Source organism: Anomaloglossus baeobatrachus, chromosome 1, assembly GCF_048569485.1.
Source record: "Anomaloglossus baeobatrachus isolate aAnoBae1 chromosome 1, aAnoBae1.hap1, whole genome shotgun sequence".
NCBI lineage: Eukaryota > Metazoa > Chordata > Amphibia > Anura > Aromobatidae > Anomaloglossus > Anomaloglossus baeobatrachus.
In genome coordinates this window covers 197,364,759-197,389,220 of record NC_134353.1, presented here as the reverse complement: position 1 = coordinate 197,389,220, position 24,462 = coordinate 197,364,759, and the positions used below count along the sequence as shown (strand labels likewise).

The window sequence follows — 24,462 nt, the reverse complement described above, 5'->3', positions numbered from 1 at the left end:
TATGCAAGGATGAGGATTTGAAGCATGTAGATGACATGCAAATATACAATTCCTCTGAAACTGTAGTCTTTTGCATAAATACTTGGGGTCTGAATGATAACCCAGTGGGCTTCTCCAGAACATGGAAGTGAGAAACTGCATAAGTCTGAAAGTCAAATGTCATTTTTTTCAGTTATAGTAAAAGCGGACATGGCTTTCCATTCTCATCAATAGTATTGTGTCCATATTTCCCCACAAGCATGTGATACGCAGGCGCATGCGCAGGCTCCCGTGCTCGTTCTTACTGATGTGCCTACTTTCATGTATTTCAGTGTGGACCAGGAAAGTAAAGCATAGCTGTATTAAGTTATCTAGGTCTACACATCGAACAAAAGGCTGTCACTGACAAGTACATGTATGATCCATTACAAGCACCTATATGTTGTCTACTGAACGCCACATAAATAATAAAACTAAGTAAGTTAAAGCACTTGATTCACAAGAAAGAACACAAACAGAAAAAAAGCAATGAATGCCCTGCGGGGAATGAAAGAAGAAATTGATTGAAATGTGTTAGTTGTGCAGAATGCGGTTATTGAGTGTCCTCCCTTATTCTGGCCATATAAATCCATTATAAATTGGTTACCTGATAAACAGTAGCACGCAGTTTATCAGCCACTTCTACTTCACCGCTTTCTTTATTAACAGATGTGTCTAGTATTGTTAATGTTCCCAAATATCGGGACTTAGCGGAGACCCGAGTGCCGAGTTTTGGAGACTTCTTGGTTTGCGAGGCAGAAAAGGATCTGTAATGAAATAACAAACTTATCAATATCTTATTAACAGCAACGCGCAACTGCAAATGCTTCTTACTGCAAATGAAAGCAGCTGGGGGCTTTCTAATGGTATACTTCCAAATTAAGGTGGGATTTTCCCTTCATAAACCTTCATCACTAAATAACTGACAGGAGTCCAAAATCTGCGATGATCACCGAATCTGAAAATGCAGCAGCCAGAATGCCGATTCAAAGCAGAAGTCCATTGTCTGGTTTTCCCCCGCATTCCTCCCCACTATGCTTTGCAGGGAGCTGCAGCTGGTACCATCTATTTGAGTGGAGGTGTGCTGCAGGTTTCCTGCACAGGTGTACCATGGCACCCACAGTGCAAGGGCTGCAAAGCTGAATCAGTGCTGAAGCCCTTCATTGTTACGAGGCCCCCCACTTATCATGAAGTGAGGATATAGAATAGCAATATACTACTCGTTGCACAATACCAAAGTTTCGCTTCCCAACACACCAACATCAGAGGTCCCCACTGTCCTGACTCTTTGATGATGTAACTGTTTGTGCTGATACCATAAGAAACGAGGTGAACCAACATGAATGATTTTGGGGTCATTAAAGAAATAAAAATCCCAGGGGATTTATGACAGTGATTGTCATGAGTAAAGCGGCCTTTACACGCTATGATATATCTAACGGGATGTCGGTGGGGTCACGTTGTAAGTGACGCACATCCGGCATCGTTAGTGATATCATAGCGTGTGACAGCTACGTGCGACGGTGAACGAGCAGAAATACTCACCTTCTCGTTCATCGTTGACATGTCGCTCATTTTCAAAAAATCTAATGTCTGGTTGTTCATTGTTCCCGAGGCAGCACACATCGCTCCGTGTGACACCCCGGGAATGATGAACTGCAGCTTACCTGCATCCCGCCGGCAATGCGGAAAGAAAGAGGTGGGCGGGATGTTACGTCCCGCTCATCTCCGCCCCTCCGCTTCTATTGGCCGGCTGCCTTGTGACGACGCTGTGACGCCGAACGTCCCTCTCCCTTCAGGAAGTGGATGTTCGCCGCCCACAGCAAGGTCGTTTGGAAGGTAAGTGCGTGTGATGGGGGGGGTTACAGCATTGTGCAACACGGGCAAGAAATTGCCCGTGCCGCACAAACGATGTGGGCGGGTGCGATCGCAAATGTGATCGCACGAGAAATCGACACATGTAAAGCAGCCTTTTGGCTCTATTCACATCTTTGTTACTGAAGCCCAATGTACCCCATTTAAAAAGGGTTTATAGGCAATCTGTCACCCTTTTACTTTTTTTTTTAGTTATTAATATGGGCATACAGGTGGCATAGAGGTGAAATTAGCCATATCTGTATGCCTCCTGGATGATGGGTCATTTGGCAAAAATCCTCTTTTATACCTTCTATCTTCCAGGCTATGGGGCATGTGCTGCCCAGAAGATAAGCCTGCCTCCAGTCTTCATTATATAGGATTCCTCTTTCCCTTCTCTTTACAATCCCTGTGACGTCAGGTGCACGGCCAGAAATCCCACGTCTGTGCATTCTACTCCTTTTACTGTGAAGCAGAAGTGACTCCCTGATGCCAGCGCACAGTAAAAGTGAAGCCTGTGCCCACAGAAGGGCAGAACAGTGCAGGGACAGACGACAGTCAGAATGTGCAGGCTTTTCGCCCATGCAGCTGACATCACAGGGACTCTGAAAAGAAGGGGAGGAAGAATCCTGTATAATGAAGACTGGAGGCAGCCTAATCTTCTGGGCAACACATGCCCCATAGCCTGGAAGATAGAAGATATAAAAGAGGATTTTTGCCAAACGACCCCTCATCCAGGCGGCATACAGGTATGACTAATTTCACCTTTATGCCACCTGTCTGCCCATATTAATAACTAAAAGACATAAAAAGGTGACAGATTCCCTTTAAAGGGTAGAAGCTAGTGATGGGCAAGCGTGCTCGTCACTGCTCGTTTTACTCGATCAAGCTTCAGGTTGTCCAATGTGATTCAAGACCCGAGTATAATGGAAGTCAATGGTAAACATAAGCATTTTCATACTCAGATTCTCAAGACTTGATCCAGTAACGCGCTGTGGGCAGCACGCTCGCCCATCACTATTGGAAGGCAAAAGGTTGGATGACAGTAAGTGAGTAACTATCAATAGGTTTTGGGTAGCGCCACTTTCGAAAAAACATGCAGTCACCCAATCATGGGGGTGCCTGAATAGTTTGGAAGACCAACAGATTAAATGTTAATTTTTTTTTCAGAAAAAAATCCTAACCATGCCACCTTTAAGAGCCTTCTATGTGAACGAAACCACACACATATATCCTATAACCCCACTAAACGTTTCCTATAATATAAGTGTAGAGCAATTTCATGGTTTAGCGTTAAACTCTTCTCACATAAACAGCGGTAAAGATAGAGCAGGAAAAAAAATAACAGCAAATTCCTGCAGTTCACTATATATAAAACCACTTATAAAACTCCCATTTATAATGCATCCATAATCTATTCACTTAAATGCAGCTGATAAAAACCTTCAGCGCACAAAACAGCCACTAATGAATATTTGATGCTGTGAGTGAAAGGAGACCGCTTTCATATATATTTCATTGCATTCACATCTTATAGGAATTGAGGATGCCATGTACATTTATTTTACAGTTTGTTAAGTTATTATAACCATTTCCGTGCTGAACATTATTCTGTACAAGTAAAAGTCTTAACGGGGTTATCCAGGAATTATTATTTTTTGTTGCAAATTCATTGTAGCTGAATAACCTGTCAAAATGTAGCCAAATGAAACCTTCAGATACTCAGCGGCTACGTTCTTACTTTTCTTTCTGGCTCTAAGTTCTCCATAACTGTGTCTCTCTGCTCAGTGTGAAGCGGGCGGTCCTTCATTGCAGCAAATGTGACCACTGTAAACTACATTTCCCACAAGCACCTGCTTCTTCCCCAGACTCCCTGCACGCTCCTGTGCACGGCTGACATTCTCCTCTATTCTGTGATCTGCTATTTGCAATGGGCAGGATGGACAGAGGACACAGTGACATGGCAATACTTATTAGTTTAATTGTAAATTAATTATTAATATGTATTAATAGTTATATCAATAAATTTAATTATTTTCTGTTCCCACCACCTTGTATACATTTATAACCCTGTGCTGAAGAATTCTGTGATATATTTCCCCAACATGTGCTCTTCTAGATTTTTGTTATCCATAGCATCCAATTACAGAACAGCTTTAATTTCACTACTACTGTTTAAAAAATAAAAGCTGAGCTCTGATTGGTTGCTGTGGGACAGTTTCTTCAGATATTACATATAGAAGTCCTTATGTATTTATATTGTGTTTTATGGAGGAGGTGTCATTAAAATAAATATGGACAGACATTTTCATGTTTTTAACACTAGAAGTCCCAGAGAGGGGTCATTTAACATTTCCACCTTTGGAACCCAGAGACGGGTCGAATGACCTGAAGGATTTTAGCTAACATCCTATAATCACCGTCTTTTGTTCTGTAATTAAGGCCATTACTGTCGCACCACAGGAGGTTGTTGTTTTCAATTGAGTTTAGCCATTTAGTTTCTAGTTAGTTCTATTCAGTTTGGACTAAAGGCCATTTGACCCTCTTTCGGGACTTCAAGGCGGAGCTCGAAATTTCTGGGACTTCTAGTGTTAATGAGAAAAACCATCGGTGATTTAGTGGCTGGTACGCATGTGATCACTCAGGTATCATGAAGTGATGACATAGCCTAGCAATATACTACTCTCTGTGATATAGAAAAAGCTAAGTCATAGTTTCAAAATCCCAAAGTTTCACTTCCCAGCAGAACACCATAGGAAGTCCCCCACTGTCCTGACTTTTTGATGATGTAACTGTTTGTGCTACTACCATAAGAAACGAGGAGAACCAACATGAATGATTTTGGGGTCATTAAAGAAAAAAATTCTCAGACCCCAAACAATATAGGATATTAAAATTAACCTGGAAAGTACAACATTACAAAATGATCTGGATAAGATGTCTGATTGGGCAAACGCTTTGCTAATGAGGCTTAACGTTGCACCTGGGCCTGAGTATACTTATTGCTGCATATACATTAAATAAAGTGGATTCTGGACTACAGAACAGAAGGACTTAAGTATTCTGGTGATAAGTCAGCTGAGCAGCAGCACTCAATGTCAGGCAGCAGCTGCAAAAGCAAACAATACTTTAGGGTGTATAAAAAGAGAGATTAGATCCCGTGATCCCAACCTATTGTTACCCCTCTATAAATCACGTGTAAGACCACATCTGGAATATGGGATCCAGTTTTGGGCTCCACATTTTAAAAAGGACATTCAGAAGTTAGAGTCAGTTCAAAGGCGGGCAAATAAATTATTATAAGAGATGGAAGGTCTCTCCTATGAGAGGTTGGAAAAGTTGGATTTGTTTAGCTTTGAAAAAAGACATTCCAGAGGAGATATCATTTATATGTATAAATAGATGTGTGGTCAATATAAACGACTGCTACATGACTTATTCCTTCCAAAAATTACGAATGGATGAAAAGTGATTCAAGCAGCTAAATAGGAAAGGGTTCTTTACTGTTAGAGCAGTCAAATTATGGAATGCCCTACTGCAACAGGTAGTAATGGCAGACACTATAATGGCTTTTAAGAAAAAGCACTAGATGTTTTTCTCAGTAAAAATGGCATTGTGGGTGATAATGTGGAGACATGGGGGTCAGTGGGTGCTCTCTTCAGCTGGCACGGCCGCCTTTGGAAAGACAGCATGGTCCAGGGCTCATCCCAACTGAACGCCCGACCTTCTTAACCGTGGGCGGAACACTACTCAGACAACACAGGGTGAGGGAACCACAATCCCACCAAGGACACCATCTACAAGGAGTTTGTATGTTCTCCCCGTGTTTGCGTGGGTTTCCTCCCACACTCCAAAGACATACAGACAGGGACTCTAGATTGTGAGCCCCAATGGGGACAGTGTTACCAATGTATGTAAAGTGCTGTGGAATTAACAGCGCTATATATAAATGAATAAAATTATTATTATTATTATATTAAGACTTTCTTGAATCCTCAAACAATTAACAGCACATAGCACATAACCAGCAAAACCACAAAATGTAACCGGCAACAGTTTATCACCCTTCCGCTGGCTCACCAGGGATTAGAATGTCCGTGCCTCAGAGCTTCCAGGGCTACTTACTCCAATCCAGCAGCACCCTGCTTTCGGCGGTCACCCACCGAGAATGGAATAATACCAGATTTAGGAAGCTGGCTGAGAGCCCCAAAGTCTGTATTCAGGTGACTGTATTGTCCCAAGCTGGATTCCTTCCTTAGATAGTCCTTGATGGCTCAGCCGAATACTTGCATTCAATGCTGAAGTCCATATAGTATTATAATTTGGTTATGGCTTGCCAATTAGATCCGCAGGTCCTAGATTGGAAGCATGTAGCAAGAGTCTACCCAGGCAATGGACAGTCCTCCTTCTTATACCCCTGAGCTCTCCATTCAGACCATTGAGGTCATCACAATTGGTGGATAAGACTGGGCTCTTATTGGCTAGATTTCAAGACGTATACAAAATATACAGAGACGAGGGAAAGACAGCTAAGTTACATCACATCTAGCAATTCACATATTAATACAATGGGAGGTTTGCATAATTGATTCGTCTGGGTGTCTGACCTTCACTGGCCAAGGAAATTACATGAGTCAACAAGAACTGTAAGGGGTGCTTCACACACAGCGAGCTCACTGCCGAGATTGCTGCTGAGTCACGCTTTTTGTGACGCAGCAGTGACCTCATTAGCGATCTCGCTGTGTGTGACAATGAGCAGCGATCTGGCCCCTGCTGCGAGATCGCTGCTCGTTTCACACAGCCCTGGTTCGTTTTCTTCAAAGGCGCTCTCCCACTGTGACACACAGATCGCTGTGTGTGACAGCGAGAGAGCGACAAATGAAGCGAGCAGGGAGCAGGAGCCGGCGTCTGACAGCTGAGGTAAGCTTGTAACCAAGATAAACATCGGGTAACCAAGGTGGTTACCCGATATTTACCTTAGTTACCAGCCTCTGCAGCTCTCACGCTGCCTGTGCTGCCGGCTCCGGCTCTCTGCACATGTAGCTGCTGTACACATCGGGTTAATTAACCCGATGTGTACAGCAGCTAGGAGAGCAAGGAGCCAGCGCTAAGCAGTGTGCGCGGCTCCCTGCTCTCTGCACATGTAGCTGCATTACACATCGGGTTAATTAACCCGATGTGTACTGTAGCTAGGAGAGCAAGGAGCCAGCGCTCAGTGTGCGCGGCTCCCTGCACACACAGCTAAGCGGTGTGCGCTGGTAACTAATGTAAACATCGGGTAACCATACCCGATGTTTACCTTAGTTACCAGTCTCCGCAGCTTCCAGACGGGGGCTCCGTGCAAGCGCAGCGTCGCTTGCACGTCGCTGCTGGCTGGGGGCTGTTCACTGGTCGCTGGTGAGATCTGCCTGTTTGACAGCTCACCAGCGACCATGTAGCGATGCAGCAGCGATCCTGACCAGGTCAGATCGCTGGTCGGATCGCTGCTGCATCGCTAAGTGTGAAGGTACCCTTACACTAGCTAGACTCCTAAGGGGTACTTCTCACATAGCGAGATCGCTGCTGAGTCACGTTTTTTGTGACGCACCAGTGACCTCATTAGCGATCTCGCTGTGTGTGACACTGAGCAGCGATCTGGCCCCTGCTGTGAAATTGCTGCTCGTTACATACTGCTCTGGTTCATTTTTTGGACATTGCTCTCCCGCTGAGAAGCACACATCGCTGTGTTTGACAGCGAGAGAGCAACGATCTGAATGTGCAGGGAGCCGGCTTCTGGCAGCCTGCGGTAAACTGTAACCAAGGTAAATATCGGGTAACCAAGTGAAGTGCTTTGCTTGGTTACCCGATATTTACCTTGGTTACTAGCGTCCGCAGCTCTCAGGCTATCAGTGCCGGCTCCCTGCTCCTTGCACACGTAGCCGGAGTACACATCAGGTAAACAAGCAAAGCGGTTTGCTTTGTCATTATGTAAATGTATGGTCAAAAGCTTGGTATTTTCAATTTCTCTGACCTTGTGGTGAATGTTTTGGATGACAAGTGTTTTAAATATTTTCCACTTGTGCATAATCTTTCCCACAGTAGAATGATGGTTTGGAAATGGCTTTATAACTCTTACAAGATAACTAGTAACATTTGCTTCCCTAAGAACACGCTGATACCTTTCCTCATCGTCTTTTTGTGAACACACACCTGAATGCTCCAAACCAGCAAACTTCTGCTTTTATAGAGCTGGTGACAGATGCTGATGAACGAATCAAGGGAATGTGATTAGTAGAACCTGGCTGTTATTTACCCTCCTAATCTCTATAAAAGCAGTAAGGATGTACTTAATTTTTCACACACTGTTTCTGTATTTTAGAATAGTTTTTGTTAAATTATGTCAAGGTGTAGTTTGTCATGTGTTGTTCATCTGAGGTTGCAGTTACCTAATTTTATAACCATCTAGACCAGATAATTATATAATTAATATATTAATATAATTTATTATGCCCTGATATGTAATTCCATAGAATTACCGTATTTTTCGCTTTATAAGACGCACTTTTCCTCCCCAAATTTTGGGAGGAAAATGGGGGGTGCGTCTTATAAAGCGGTAGCGGGGGGGGGTCCTGTCTGAGGCGATCGGGCGGCCGGGTGCCTGTGGCTGCATGCAAGCGGCCGGGTACCTGTACTTGCGTGCAGCGGCAGCCGGGTACCCGTGGCTGTGTGCGGGCGGCAGCGGGTGCTGTGTGGGGTCGGCAGCCAGGTACCTGTGCTTGCATGCGGTGGCAGACGGGTACCCATGGCTGTGTGCGGGCGGCAGCCGGGTGCTGTGTGCGAGCGGCAGTCGGGTGCCCGTGCGGGCAGCAGCCGGCTGCCGCCCTCACACAGGTACCCGGCTGCCGCCCTCACACAGTCACCCAGCTGCCGCCCGCACACAGCCATGGGTACCCGGCTGCCACCGCACGCAAGCACAGGTACCCGGCGGCTTGTACGCAGGGTGGGCGGGCAGCCTGCTGGCTGCCACTCTGTGCATGTGGGGCGGGCGGCTGTGCAGCTTACCAGTTGTCCGCGGTCCCACTTTCAAATGATGGCGCCGGTGGAGCTCTTGGACGAGAGCTCCATCTGCGCACGCGCTGCTCCGGGAGTCAGCGCGTGCGCAGATGGAGCCCTTGGATGAGAGCTCCATCTGCGCATGCGTCGCTCCGGGCGCCATTACTTGAATCGGGACCGCGGACACACTCCACCACTGAGCCGTCGCCGCCGCTCCCACCACTGAGCCGTCGCCGCCGCTGCCACCACTGAACCGGGACCGCAGACACACTCCACCACTGAGCAGTCCCTGCCGCTGCCACCACTGAGCAGTTGCCGCCGCTCCCACCACTGAGCCATCGCCGCCACTCCCACCACTGAGCCGTCGCCGCCGCTGCCACCACTGAACCGGGACCGCGGACACACTCCACCACTGAGCAGTCCCTGCCGTTGCCACCACTGAGCAGTTGCCGCCGCTCCCACCACTGAGCCGTTGCCGCCACTCCCACCACTGAGCCGTCGCCACCGCTGCCACCACTGAACCGGGACCACGGACACACTCCACCACTGAGCAGTCCCTGCCACCACTGAGCAGTCGCCGCCGCCGCTGCCACCACTGAACCGGGACCGCGGACACTCATTGCACCGGCCTGCTGCACGGCTCACCCGCCACGGCTGCTGCCGCCACCACGGACCCCACGGATCCTGCCACCGCAGACGCCACCGCGCCTGCAACCACGGACGCCACGGCACCTGCAACCACGGACCCCGCTGCCACTGACCTGCCGCGCCTGCTAGCACAACCTGTGCCTCCTGTGACCCCGCTTCACCACCACTGCTGCCCCCCTCCGGTAAGAGAACACCGGAGTATAAGACGGACCCCATTTTTCTTTTTTTTACCATTTTTTATGTCTAAGTTTGGGGTGCGTCTTATATTCCGGTGCGTCTTATAAAGCGAAAAATACGGTACTTAATTTTTTCTTAGTACTGTATGAATAAAAAATACATATAAATATTATAAATATAAATTAATATCTATATTATTGATATCAATTATTATATATGAATAATAAACATAAAGTGCCCCCTATGATAGAGAAAAAAATAATTCTAACAATCGCATCTAGGCATATGTTGCATTTTTAGATAAACTAAAGGGGGCTTTACACGCTGCGACATCGCTAACGATATATCGTCAGGGTCACGGTGTTAGTGACGCACATCCGCCGTCGTTAACGACATCGCAGCGTGTGACAGCTAGGAGCGACAATTAACGATCGCAAAAACGGCAAAAATCGTAGATCAGTGACACGGCGCTACGTTTGATAATATCATTGGTGGTGCATGCCGCTGGTTGTTCGTCATTCCTGTGGCACCACACATCGCTGTGTGTGACACCACAGGAACGACGAACATCATCCTACCTGCGTCCACCGGAAAAGAAGGAAGGAAGGAGGTGGGCGGCATGTTCCGGCCGCTCATCTCCTCCCCTCCTCTTCTATTGGGCGGCCGTTTTGTGACGTCGCTGTGACGCTGAACGCACCTAACCCTTGAAGGAAGGATTGTTCAGCAGCAACAGCGACGTCGCTGAACAGGTATGTGCGTGTGACGCTGCCGTAGCGATATTGTTCACTACGGCAGCGATCACCCCCATGTGACACGAACGACGGGGGCGGGTGCTATCACTCGCAACATTGCTAGCAATCGCTAGCGATGTCGCAGCGGGTAAAGCCCCCTTATCCTTATTAGAAAGCAACTACAGTGCCTACAAGTAGTATTCAACCCCCTGCAGACTTAGCAGGTTTGATAAGATGCAAATAAGTTAGAGCCTGCAAACTTCAAACAAGAGCAGGATTGATGAACAGATGCATAAATCTTACAAACCAACAAGTTATGTTGCTCAGTTAAATTTTAATAAATTTTCAACATAAAAGTGTGGGTCAATTATTATTCAACCCCTAGGTTTAATATTTTGTGGAATAACCCTTGTTTGCAATTACAGCTAATAATCGTCTTTTATAAGACCTGATCAGGCCGGCACAGGTCTCTGGAGTTATCTTGGCCCACTCCTCCATGCAGATCTTCTCCAAGTTATCTAGGTTCTTTGGGTGTCTCATGTGGACTTTAATCTTGAGCTCCTTCCACAAGTTTTCAATTGGGTTAAGGTCAGGAGACTGACTAGGTCACTGCAACACCTTGATTTTTTCCCTCTTGAACCAGGCCTTGGTTTTCTTGGCTGTGTGCTTTGGGTCGTTGTCTTGTTGGAAGATGAAATGACGACCCATCTTAAGATCCTTGATGGAGGAGCGGAGGTTCTTGGCCAAAATCTCCGGGTAGGCCGTGCTATCCATCTTCCCATGGATGCGGACCAGATGGCCAGGCCCCTTGGCTGAGAAACAGCCCTACAGCATGATGCTGCCACCACCATGCTTGACTGTAGGGATGGTATTCTTGGGGTCGTATGCAGTGCCATCCAGTCTCCAAACGTCACATGTGTGGTTGGCACCAAAGATCTCGATCTTGGTCTCATCAGACCAGAGAACCTTGAACCAGTCTGTCTCAGAGTCCTCCAAGTGATCATGAGCAAACTGTAGACGAGCCTTGACATGACGCTTTGAAAGTAATGGTACCTTACGGGCTCGTCTGGAACGGAGACCATTGCGGTGGAGTACATTACTTATGGTATTGACTGAAACCAATGTCCCCACTGCCATGAGATCTTCCCGGAGCTCCTTCCTTGTTGTCCTTGGGTTAGCCTTGACTCTTCGGACAAGCCTGGCCTCGGCACGGGTGGAAACTTTTAAAGGCTGTCCAGGCCGTGGAAGGCTAACAGTAGTTCCATAAGCCTTCCACTTCCGGATGATGCTCCCAACAGTGGAGACAGGTAGGCCCAACTCCTTGGAAAGGGTTTTGTACCCCTTGCCAGCCTTGTGACCCTCCACGATCTTGTCTCTGATGGCCTTGGAATGCTCCTTTGTCTTTCCCATGTTGACCAAGTATGAGTGCTGTTCACAAGTTTGGGGAGGGTCTTAATTAGTCAGAAAAGGCTGGAAAAAGAGATAATTAATCCAAACATGTGAAGCTTATTGTTCTTTGTGCCTGAAATACTTCTTAATACTTTAGGGGAATCAAACAGAATTCTGGTGGATTGAGGGGTTGAATAATAAATGACACTCTGAATAAACGTTTCACAATTTAAAAAAAAAAAAAAAGAAAGAAATAACATTCTTTTTTGCTGCAGTGCATTTCACACTTCCAGGCTGATCTACAGTCCAAATGTCACAATGCCAAGTTAATTCCGAATGTGTAAACCTGCTAAATCTGCAGGGGGTTGAATACTACTTGTAGGCACTGTACCTGAAAATAAGCCGTAGTAGGATTTGTTGGGGCTTTTTGGAGTAAGCTTAAAATATAAGTCCTATTCCAAAAATAAGCCCTTGTTGCAGTTCTATAAGGAAGTGTCCAAGCAACTAAAAAATTAAGGAATACAACAGGACTCTTCATCAAAGAAAGCAGACCCCCTAATTCCCCCCTCCCCAAAAAAGAAAAAAAAATTGCACTCACCAAAACCCAAACAATTACAGTTGGCAAGTGACAATGGTGGATGGGCTCTCATACAGAGTTCTGTGTCGCTGTCAAGTCCCTCGTCGTTGCTGCTGCATTTCTCTGCAGCTCTCACAAACAAATCGGGTACAAGTATCACTCCGTGCGAGGGATACTGGTTCCAGTCACCAAGGGAAGCCAACCACTGTAGAATGCAGGAGGACCTAACAGTGATGCAGATTTGTATGAGAAACCACTCATTTGCCAATTTTAATTGTTTGGGGTCTGGGAAGTGCAATTCTTTTAGGGGCTGTCTGATTTTTTTGGGGGCTAAACTTAGCAGTACATAGAGAATAATATATTTAAGCAAGTCATTTAAACGATTGTAAATATGGTATGTACCCACCACTATGGGACTGATTCTGCACAATGAGAATAGCAGATCATATAAGAAAATGTGCATGTGAACCAGTATTAGGATTAATACAAAATGTTGATGTTCCAGAATGTGATTACATGATTAGATTTGAATAAATGTTGAATCTTTTGTTCAAGAATATATGTGGATTGCTGTTCGTGGGAAAATATAAGATATCCCCTGAAAAGAAGACTTAGTGCATCTTTTGGAGCAAAAAATAATATATGACCCTGTTTCGGGGAAACACAGTACTTACTGTAGGTATCACTATGAACATAGCCAAATTAGAGCATAATGGAAGCAAAAGCTGACCCCACGATTCAATACCTCTGAATCCAATAAGACCAGGGGGTCAGCCCTGCGATTTGGAGAAGCCGTCAGTGATTTTTAACCCCACTACAGTGCAAAGCGTAAAGGTCGTTGAAGCAATATTGGCATATCGTACATCGGAAGCAAAAGATGAAAGGAAGATGAGAAGCTTCTGTCAAGGATCCAGCAAAGCTACAAGGACAATATGACTCTGTAGTGTAAGCCAAGGTGAACTTGTGAAGCAGAATATAATTAGATAAAACCAGAAATATTGTAATGTAACAATGGTTCTATGCTCTGAAATAGAAAGCAGTGAGTCTTTTATAAGGGAAGCGGCAAACATTTTCCAAAAATGTATTACAAAGTACACAAATACATATTGAGCTGTACAGTAACAGATTTAGTACTAAAGACTACCATTATATATATATATATATATATATATATATATATATATATATACAGTACACACAAACACACACACAGTGCCTTGCGAATACAGTACACACAAACACACACACAGTGCCTTGCGAAAGTATTTGGCCCCCTTGATTTTTCAACCTCCCACATTTCATTCTTCAAACATAAAGATAAAAATTGAATGTTATGGTGAAGAATCAACAACAAGTGGGACACAATTGTGAAGTTGAACTAAATTTTATAGACTTTTAATATTTTAGACTTTTGTAAAATATAAATAACTGAATATTGGGGCGTGCAATATTATTCGTCCCCTTTACTTTCAGTGCAGCAAACTCACTCCAGAAGTTCATTGAGGATCTCTGAATGATCCAATGTTGTCCTAAATGACTGATGATGATAAATATAAGCCACCTGCGTGTAATCTAGTCTCTGTATAAATGCACCTGGATAGTCTCAGTGTTCTGTTTAAAGCGCAGATAGCATCATGAAGACTAAGGAACACAACAGGCAGGTCCGTGATACTGTTGTGGAGAAGTTTAAAGCCAGATTTGGTTACAAAAAGATTTCCAAACCTTTAAACATCCCAAGAAGCACTGTGCAAGCGATCATATTGAAATGGAAGGAGTATCATACCACTGCAAATCTACCAAGACTCGGCCGTCTCAAAAATTTCATCTCAAACAAGGAAAAGTCTGATCAGAGATGCCGCCAAGAGGCCCATGATCACTCTGGATGAGCTGCAGAGATCTACAGCTGAGGTGGGAGAGTCTGTCCATAGGACAACAATCAGTCGTACACTGCACAAATCTGGCCTTTTTAGAACAATGGCAAGGAGAAAGCCATTTCTCAAAGATATCCATAAAAAGTGTTGTTTAAAGTTTGCCACAAGCCACCTGGGAGACACACCAAACCATGTGGAAGAAGGTGCTCTGGTCAGATGAAACCAAAATCGAAATTTTGGGCACAATGCCAAACGATATGTTTGGCGTAAAAGCAACACAGCTCATCACCCTGAACACACCATCCCCACTGTCAAACATGGTGGTGGCAGCATCATGGTTTGGGCCTGCTTATCTTCAGCAGGAACAGGGAAGATGGTTAAAATTGATGGGAAGATGGATGGAGCCAAATACAGGACCATTCACGAAGAAAACCTGTTAGAGTCTGCAAAAGACTTGAGACTGGGATGGAGATTTGTCTTTCAACAAGACAATGATACAAAACATAAAGCAAAATCTACAATGGAATGGTTCACAAATAAATGAATCCAGGTGTTAGAATGGCCAAGTCAAAGTCCAGACCTGAATCCAATCGAGAATCTGTGGGAAGAGCTGAAAACTGCTGTTCACAAACGCTCTCCATCCAACCTCACTCAGCTCGAGCTGTTTGCAAAGGAAGAATGGGCAAGAATTTCAGTCTCTTGATGTGCAAAACTGATAGACACATACCCCAAGCGACTTACAGCTGTAATCGCAGCAAAAGATGGCGCTACAAAGTATTAACTTAAAGGGGCCGAATAATATTGCACGCCCCAATTTTTAGTTTATTATTTTTAATAAAAGTTTAAAATAAGCAATAAATTTCATTCAACTTCACAATTGTGTCCCACTTGTTGTTGATTCTTCACCATAACATTAAGGCTATGTGCCCACGTTGCGTTCTGTCCCTGCAGAAATTTCTGCAGCGATTTGAACAGCACACGTGCGCTTCAAATCGCTGCAGAAACAGTCCGTAATAAAAAGCCGATTTCATGCGCTCTGGATGCAGCCCCTCCCATAGACAGAGCGTGGGCTGCATGCAAAGCGCATGAAAAAAGTGACATGTCACTTCTTAGAACGCAGCGCTTCGGCAGCAGCCGGAGCGCTGCGTTCTAATACGCCACGTGGGCATGGATAATGCACAATCTTCATAGATTGTGCTGGGGACGCAGGACGCATGCAGTTACGCTGCGGTGCTGATCACAGCGTAACTGCATGAACATACGCTACGTGGGCACATAGCCTAATATTGCTCATCTCTATGTTTGAAGCCTGAAAGGTGGGAGAAGGTTGAAAAATTCAAGCAGGCCGAATACTTTCGCAAGGCACTGTATATAGAAATGCCTATATAACAGAGATGATGATGTAATAAACACTTCTGCTTTGGAGACAAACAGAGAGCTACTTCTGATACTTTATCGTCTCAGAGGGGGCTTCTGTCATATGTACGTACGTAATACGTGATTGCTAGCATTTTAATTAGGAGCACACACAAAGTCTTATTTGCAACTACGCTCAATGGCGACGACACAACAGATCGGACCTTCACAAGACAGGCATCCCTGAATTATCTCTGTTAACCCTTGCAGCATGCTGGCTTCAACTTACATAGCAAAAACCTGCTGACAGATTCCCTTTAAGGTACAAGTCTGCAGTCAACCTATTTGACTGGAGACTTGTGAATCCTCACAGCGTGTGCACTCCGTACTGTAAGAATTCTCTGATGCCAGCATCGGGAGCGGAGAACGTGTGACATACTTGTGATTTGCATACATGCAGTCACATGCCGACTAGATGTGCGTGGCCTCATTCAATGAAGAATGACTTGAGCGAGGCCAGATACATCTGTGGAGACACGGGGCTCAGTGGGTGCCCTTGTCCACTGGCCCAGTCGCCTTGCGATTCTCACTAGATCCATGATGTGGCACATAGTTTAAATCCTCTGGGTCAATATCGGTGGGATCCTCATCGTCCTCTACATCATTCTGGGCATCCCAATGGACTAATTTCCGGATCAAGTCCGACCGAGTGTCAGCGTTCCTGTAGTCAATCTTTCGCCTCTGGCACAGATCCTGTAGCATCCATTTACTGCTGCGGTCGTAACTCCTCTCTGGTCCTTGTCCCATGGCTGAGCTGGTGGGGTTGGACAAGGCAGCGTCCGAAACCTGAGGCATGCTGGGTATGCTTATGTGCCTCCCTGGTTGTTGAGCCCTGGACGGAGTCCGCGAACACCAGTCCTTTGCAGCTCCCCTGGGTAAACCAGGCTGAGTAGTGTCCCACTGCTGCCACCAATTGTGGAGACATGGGGCTCAGTGGGTGCTCTTGTCCGCTGGCCCAGCCACCTTTAGAAAGACAGCGTGGCTCAGGGCTCATCCCAACTGACCGCCAATCTCCTTAACCGTGGGCGGAACACTACTCAGACAACACAGGGTGAGGGAATCACAATATTAAGACTTTATTGGATCCCCAAAAATATTAACGGCACATAACACATAACCAGCAAAACACAAATGTAACAGGCAACAGAGTCTCACCCTTCCGCTGGCTCACCAGGGATTAGAATGTCCGTGCTTCAGATGTTCCAGGGCTAATTACTCCAATCCAGCAGCACCCCGCTTTCGGCGGGCAGCCACCGAGAAAGGAATAGCGCCAGATTTAGGAAGCTGGCTGAGGTCCGCAAAGTCTGTAGTCAGGTGACCAAATTGTCCCAACCTGGGTTTCTTCCTTAAGTAGTCTCTGGTATGATGATATAATCCTGGCAGCCAGAGTCAAAATTCCTAGACTGTGGTTATGGTCTCCAACCGGAATCGGAGTCCCTAGGTTGAAGCCATGTAGCCAAGTGTTCCTCTAGTCGGAGCCAAAGTCCCTTGACCGAGTCCACAAGGTATCCTGGTTCTGATCCTCTAGTCAGCTCCTAAGAGCTTAGACTGGATCATGCACATCCATCAACCACTGGTGACTTAAAGAAATCCCTTTTATAGCCATAACCTTCCCTTAGGATAAACTGTGCCCTTATTGGATTGGTTGTACAAAGTTGCTTCTCTTATTGGATGAATTTCAAGCTGCATGGATAATGGTCATTTAAATGATGTGGATAGAAAGACTGAGGATATCTACATGGAGTCTGCAAGTCACAGACTAGACAATGGCAAGTTGACTAAGGTAATGACTAATGACTAAGGTAATTTACATTAGATTAGCAATACACAACTAAATTACAATGAATGCTCAGAGGGTCTGGTCCCAAACAATAGTTTAGCAAACATGAGTTAACACACAGAAGAACAATACGTCTGGCTGAATTTTAAGAAACTTTAACCCATGCTAGGCATTGGGTGTCCATGTCATCACAACATCTAGTCAGAATTTGCCTGGAAGTATTCAAATCGCACACTTGCAGTGAAATGACCGCCTGCTCCTGGTCCTCACAATGAGAATCCTCACAGTGAGAAGGGCACGCACATACAGTGACTACAGACTTGTACCCTGAGGCCAGAAAACTTCTTTAACCCCTTAACGACCCATGACATACTGGGTACGTCATGGATCATGTGTGGTTAATCCCCGCCCCCTGCTGTGGGCAGGTCGTGGCAATCCACGCACATATCAGCTGTTTTCAACAGCTGACATATGTGCCTGCTAGTCACGGGTAATCGCTTCCACCGCGACTATTAACTCTTTACATCTCGCTGCCAAAATCTGGCAGCGAGATGTATATGCGCGATGCCATTATCCTGACTTACCCCGCCCCATCGGAAGTTACATGACATGTAATTATATCCAGACAAAGCTGGAGAGAGGAAAAAACCACAAGATAATAGTCTAGGAGCAGCATTTTAAAAAGTATACATTCAAAAATATGGGGTTAAATACCCTGTATATGTAGTTCACCCATAAAAATAGACAGCCAAAGTTCTTATGACTGGGCACAATGGCGATATCCCGACCCGTCCTGTAACCCCATATTTTTGAATGTATACTTTTTAAAATGCTGCTCATAGACTATTATCTTGTGCTTTTTTCCTCTCTCCAGCTGTGTCTGGATATAATTACATGAGAGTATGCACATTTAATTACTAATCTTCACATGCTAAACGCCTTAATTTATTAACCATCTTTATATACTGCACTGGACACATGGTTATTCTCCCCTCTTTAGGGGTCCCCCTACAATTACTCTGTAACATGATGATATTTTAAATGTGATACGTTTGTGATTTTTCGCATTTAATAAACTATTTACATATTTTGAATATAGTACTCCGTGTGTGTTTATCTCCTTTACACATATTTAAAGTAAGGTCATGTGATGACGCCTGTAGCTAACATGAGTCATTTACTCTCAATGCCGGAATACAGCCGGCATTGAAAATAAGGGCGGCTTTGCACGTTGCAACATCGCACGTGCGATGTCGGTGGGGTCAAATCGAAAGTGACGCACATCCGGCGTCACTTTCGACATCGTTGTGTGTAAATTCTAGATGATACGATGAACGAGCGCAAAAGCGTCGTTATCGTATCATCGTTGCAGGTTCCGACTTTTCCATAATTTTGCTGCAGCGATGGTACGATGCTGTTCCTCGTTCCTGCGGCAGCACGCATCGCTGTGTGTTACGCCGCAGGAGCGAGGAACTTCACCTTACCTGCCGCCGGCGGCTCTACGGAAGGAAGGAGGTGGGCGGGATGTTTACATCCTGCTCATCTCCGCCCCTCCGCCGCTATTGGCCGCCTGCCATGTGACGTCGCTATGACGCAGCACGACCCGCCCCCTTAGGAAGGAGTCAGGTCGCCGGCCAGAGCGACAGTCGCAGGGCAGGTGAGTGCATGTGAAGCTGGCGTAGCGATAATTTTCGCTACGCCAGCTATCACAAGATATCGTAAGTGCGACGGGGGCGGGGACTATCGCGTGCGACATCGCAGCATCGGCTTGTGATGTCGCAACGTGCAAAGCCCGCCTAAAGCAGCATATCTGCAGATCTTAGCTGTGTAGCTGTGATCTGGAGATACTGTATGGCAAAGCGATCAGATTGCTGATCGCTATAGGCCCTCAGGGGGACTAGTAAAATAATAAAAAAAAAAGTTTTAGAAAATTAAAAAAAATAAACCTAAAAGTTCAAATCACCCCCCTTTCACCCCATTGAAAATTAAAGGGTTAAAAAAATAAAAAATATACACATATTTGGTTCAGAAATGCCCGATCTATCAAAATATAAAATCAATTATTCTGATTGGAATTTTAATGCTGCTACGCCATTTACCAAATGCCAAAATTACGTTTTGTGGTCGCCGTAAATTTTGCGCAAAATGAAATAACAGGCAATAAAAACATAGCATCTGCGCAAAATGGGTACCGTTAACAACGTCAGCTCGTGATTTTTTTTTAACTCCTTAGATAAAAGTAAACCTATACGTTTTGTGTCTACAAACTTGCACCGACCTGAGGCATCACATAGATAATCATTTTTACCATATAGTGAACACAGTGAATAAAATATCCCAAAAACTATTGTGCGATCACACTTTTTTTGCAATTTTTCCGCACTTGGAATTTTTTTGCCGTTTTCCAGTACACTATGTGGTAAAACTTATCGCTCCATTTAAAACTACAACTCGTCCCGCAAAAAACAAGCCCTTAGGCTATGTGCGCACGTCGCGTAAAAACATGCAGTTACGCTGCGCTTTGTAGCGCAGCGTAACTGCATGCGTCCTGCGTCCCCTGCACAGTCTATGGAGACTGTGCAGGGGCCGTGCGCACGTGGCGTTTAAGAGCGCAGCGCTTCGGCTACTGCCGAAGCGCTGCGCAAAAAGAAGTGACATGTCACTTCTTTCCTGCGCTTTGCCGGCAGCTCCTGCTCTGTCTATGGCAGGAGCTGCAGGCAGAGCGCATGGAATCGGCGCTCACTACGGACATTTCTGCAGCGATCTAAAGCGCACATGTGCTCTTCAGATCGCTGCAGAAATTTCTGCAGGGCTTGTACGCAACGTGCGCACATAGCCTTATATGGCAAGATTGACGGAAAAAAAAAAGAAGTTACGGCTCTCGGAAGAAAGAGAGGAAAATTCCCCCGGAAAAACGCAAAATGCCCGGGGGTTGAAGGGGTTAACAACAGCCCTTGTTCTGCAATAGACTTTAGGCTATCATGCTTTGCCTTCTTTAAAGGGAATCTGTCACCAGGTTTATGCTGAACCTTCTGAAAGCAGCATAATGTAGGAAAAGAGACTCTGCATTACTTGCTGAGCTGTTTGCTGTCATTTTAACAAAATCCTTGTTTTCTCTGCTGCAGATCTAAATGTTTCTAAATGTTGAGCCCTGGATAATCCCGATTGGTGGTAAGGTTATACAGAGCTTAAAAATATATATAATTAATAAATATATATATTAATAAATTATAAATATAATTAATAATATATGTATGACTACCTGGCATCATGTTTACTAGATTTCACACCCCAAACTATTCATAGGTGCACTTAGTTCTTTCAAACAAAAGTCCAGCAATACCTTTATGTGGTTAGACGGTTCCTCAATTACTGAACAATCAGAGTTTAACTGATATGCAAATGGGGTTGAAGATCTATTTTAGTTCTAAAGCCTCTATCACTCCAGCTCTATTAGCCACCCAGCACTAACTCCTCCTGCTTGACTGATGGCTCCTATGTCTGAAGTAATACAGCAGAGTGGCGGTCAGTCAAGCAGCATCTTCAGCCTCATTTGCATATAAATTTAAAATACTGATTTTTCAGTAATGAAAGCACAGACTGGACACGTAAAGGTATTACTGTACTTGTCTTTCAAAGAGTGAAATGCTCATATCAATAGTTTGGGGGTGAAATTCTGCTGACAGATTCCCTTAAATAGCCTGCGCGTCCATATACAGGGTGGTCCAAAAGTAGGTGGACAGTATGTGTAATAGGGTTATGAATGGGGAGATTTATCAAACATGGTGTAATGTGAAACTGACTCAGTTGCCCTTAGCAAACAATACGATTCCACTTTTCATTCTTCACAGACTCTTTGGAAAATGAAAGGTGGAATCTCATTGGTTGCTAAGGGCAACTGATTCAGTTTCACAGATATAGTCCTGTATCAGTGTAGGGGCATAATAGTTGATTAACAGAGACGACTGAGTGATAGCGCAATTCTGAGGATCTCGGTTGAACAAGGGTTGATGAACCTCAATTAACTATGTGTGTATTGATACCACCAGTACTCTCAATGTTAATCAGAGCCCATAGATAATCCGCCATTATACATTTGTGTCTGCGGAGTGCACTAGTCCCGTGTGGTCACCCTGAGTAGTGCGACTCTTTCCCTATTCCATATCTGTGTAGCTTCTATCTATGAATTTGCATTGTCACAATTTTATATGTATGTTTTTGTAACATTTAATAAATTGAGTATGATCACACGTATATTTGCTGTGTGGACCTGATTGTTGTTTATAGGATATCTTATTCCCAGGGACACGTTGTATGACATATATGAGGCTAATTATAGGTTGTATGGTGTAATGTGAAACTGACTCAGTTGCCCTTAGCAAACAATACGATTCCACTTTTCATTCTTCACAGACTCTTTGGAAAATGAAAGGTGGAATCTCATTGGTTGCTAAGGGCAACTGATTCAGTTTCACAGATCCAGTTTTCACAAATAAATTTCCCCCACATCTGTTTTCTTTTCAGATAATTCAGATAACCCATAATGGCAAATAATTTAAATACAGATCAAAGAAAATGGATTTGAAAAGAGTATTGGAAATCTCAAAAAGCTGAAAGCGTTGGAGCAATTTGGGTTGAAACATTTGGTACTCAAGCCCCAAAGAGACAAACCATTTACTGCATTCGTGACAAATTCGATGCCACTGGCTCAATCCTTAATGCTCCAAAAATTGGTCAACCCAAAACAGCCTGTACAAAAAATAATAAACAACTTGTTGCTGAAACATTTGTTCAGGGTCCAAAAAAGTCCCCAGAAGAGTCTGTTTAGAATTGGGAATTTGACGAGCTTCTATCATGTGAATCCTGAAATCTATTGGGTGGAAAGCTTATCGTCCACGTCTAATTCATGGTTTATTGGAGGATGATCCAGACATGCGGCTGCAATTTAGTGAGATTATGCTTAACGAAATTGAAGAAGATCCAGTAATTTTAGATAAATTTATGTGGAGTGATGAAGCTTCTTTCAAATTATCCGGCCATATTAACAGACATAATTGTATTTAGTGGTATAATGACAACATGCAATTAACATTAGAGTGACAACTAAATGAGCCTGGTGTCAATGTTTGGGGGGGTATTTCATGTTTTGGTGTTTTAGGACCAATATTTTTTGATGGAACAGTCACAGGAGATAAGTATCTCGAAATTCTAATGAATCAAGTTATTCCCCAGTTACAGCAGCAGCCTAATTCAAATGACCTTTATTTCCAACAAGATGGGGCCCCTCCACATTATTCAAGAGTAGTCTGCGAGTATATTGATGAAACATTTCCTAATAAATGGATTGGCAGAAGAGGTCCACTTGATTGGCCAGCACGTTCACCAGACTTGACCCCAATGGATTTTTTCTTTTGGGGAGTACTCAAGGACAAAATTTACAGTTGAAAACCAAAAAGTGTCAGTGATTTGAAAAATTACATAAGAGCTGCATTTCAAGAAACTAATACCCAAAGAGACTTGGGCAAAAATGTTTGTCGAAGCGTAAGAGGCAGACTTCAAAGCTGTGCAAATTGTAATGGAAAACAGTTTGAGCTCCTGCATTGATAAAATTTAAGGGCTTTGATATTATTGTTCAGAATAAAATTTAATTGTCAATGTTATGCTTGTGTTACTAAATATAATTTTATATATAAATCAAAATAAATGTTATTATTTTCTGTCCACCTACTTTTGGACCACACTGTATAACTGGCAAGCATTGCATGGTGAAGACCCACAGTAAGGCAGTGAGAATGAGACCGGGTTCAAAAACGTCTCTGCTCTGGATATCATTTGAAGCATTTTGTCATCATTTTTGCTTAAAAAAGAGCTAGTGGTGTGTTTCCTGAAGTGCATGGAGTGAAAAAATTACCGGAAAATGATAGACTATAGGTTGAAATTGTGCAGTTTTGTTGATTTCAAGGGATTGAAAACAAAACAGCATCTTCTGGGCACAAAGGTATAACAGCCAAGAAAACGTTCATTCAGAAGGCATACAGTCAGGGCCAGAAATATTTGGACAGTGACACAAGTTTTGTTATTTTAGCTGTTTACAAAAACATGTTCAGAAATACAATTATATATATAATATGGGCTGAAAGTGCACACTCCCAGCTGCAATATGAGAGTTTTCACATCCAAATCGGAGAAAGGGTTTAGGAATCATAGCTCTGTAATGCATAGCCTCCTCTTTTTAAAGGGACCAAAAGTATTTGGACAAGGGACTCTAAGGGCTGCAATTAACTCTGAAGGCGTCTCTCTCGTTAACCTGTAATCAATGAAGTAGTTAAAAGGTCTGGGGTTGATTACAGGTGTGTGGTTTTGCATTTGGAAGCTGTTGCTGTGACCAGACAACATGCGGTCTAAGGAACTCTCAATTGAGGTGAAGCAGAACATCCTGAGGCTGAAAAAAAAGAAAAAATCCATCAGAGAGATAGCAGACATGCTTGGAGTAGCAAAATCAACAGTCGGGTACATTCTGAGAAAAAAGGAATTGACTGGTGAGCTTGGGAACTCAAAAAGGCCTGGGTGTCCACGGATGACAACAGTGATGGATGATCGCCGCATACTTTCTTTGGTGAAGAAGAACCCGTTCACAACATCAACTGAAGTCCAGAACACTCTCAGTGAAGTAGGTGTATCTGTCTCTAAGTCAACAGTAAAAAGAAGACTCCATGAAAGTAAATACAAAGGGTTCACATCTAGATGCAAACCATTCATCAATTCCAAAAATAGACAGGCCAGAGTTAAATTTGCTGAAAAACACCTCATGAAGCCAGCTCAGTTCTGCAAAAGTATTCTATGGACAGATGAGACAAAGATCAACCTGTACCAGAATGATGGGAAGAAAAAAGTTTGGAGAAGAAAGGGAATGGCACATGATCCAAGGCACACCACATCCTCTGTAAAACATGATGGAGGCAACGTGAT

At 44.2% G+C, this 24,462-nt stretch overlaps 1 protein-coding gene across 1 annotated transcript in view; it reads right to left on the bottom strand.

The window, feature by feature from the left end:
• MAP9 (microtubule associated protein 9) overlaps nucleotides 1–24,462 on the bottom strand; it is a 238,614-nt gene that overhangs the window by 64,235 nt on the left and 149,917 nt on the right. The window contains exon 9 of the mRNA XM_075347644.1: nucleotides 626–785. Coding sequence (XP_075203759.1) covers nucleotides 626–785 — 160 coding nt within the window. The remainder of the gene's footprint in view (nucleotides 1–625; nucleotides 786–24,462) is intronic.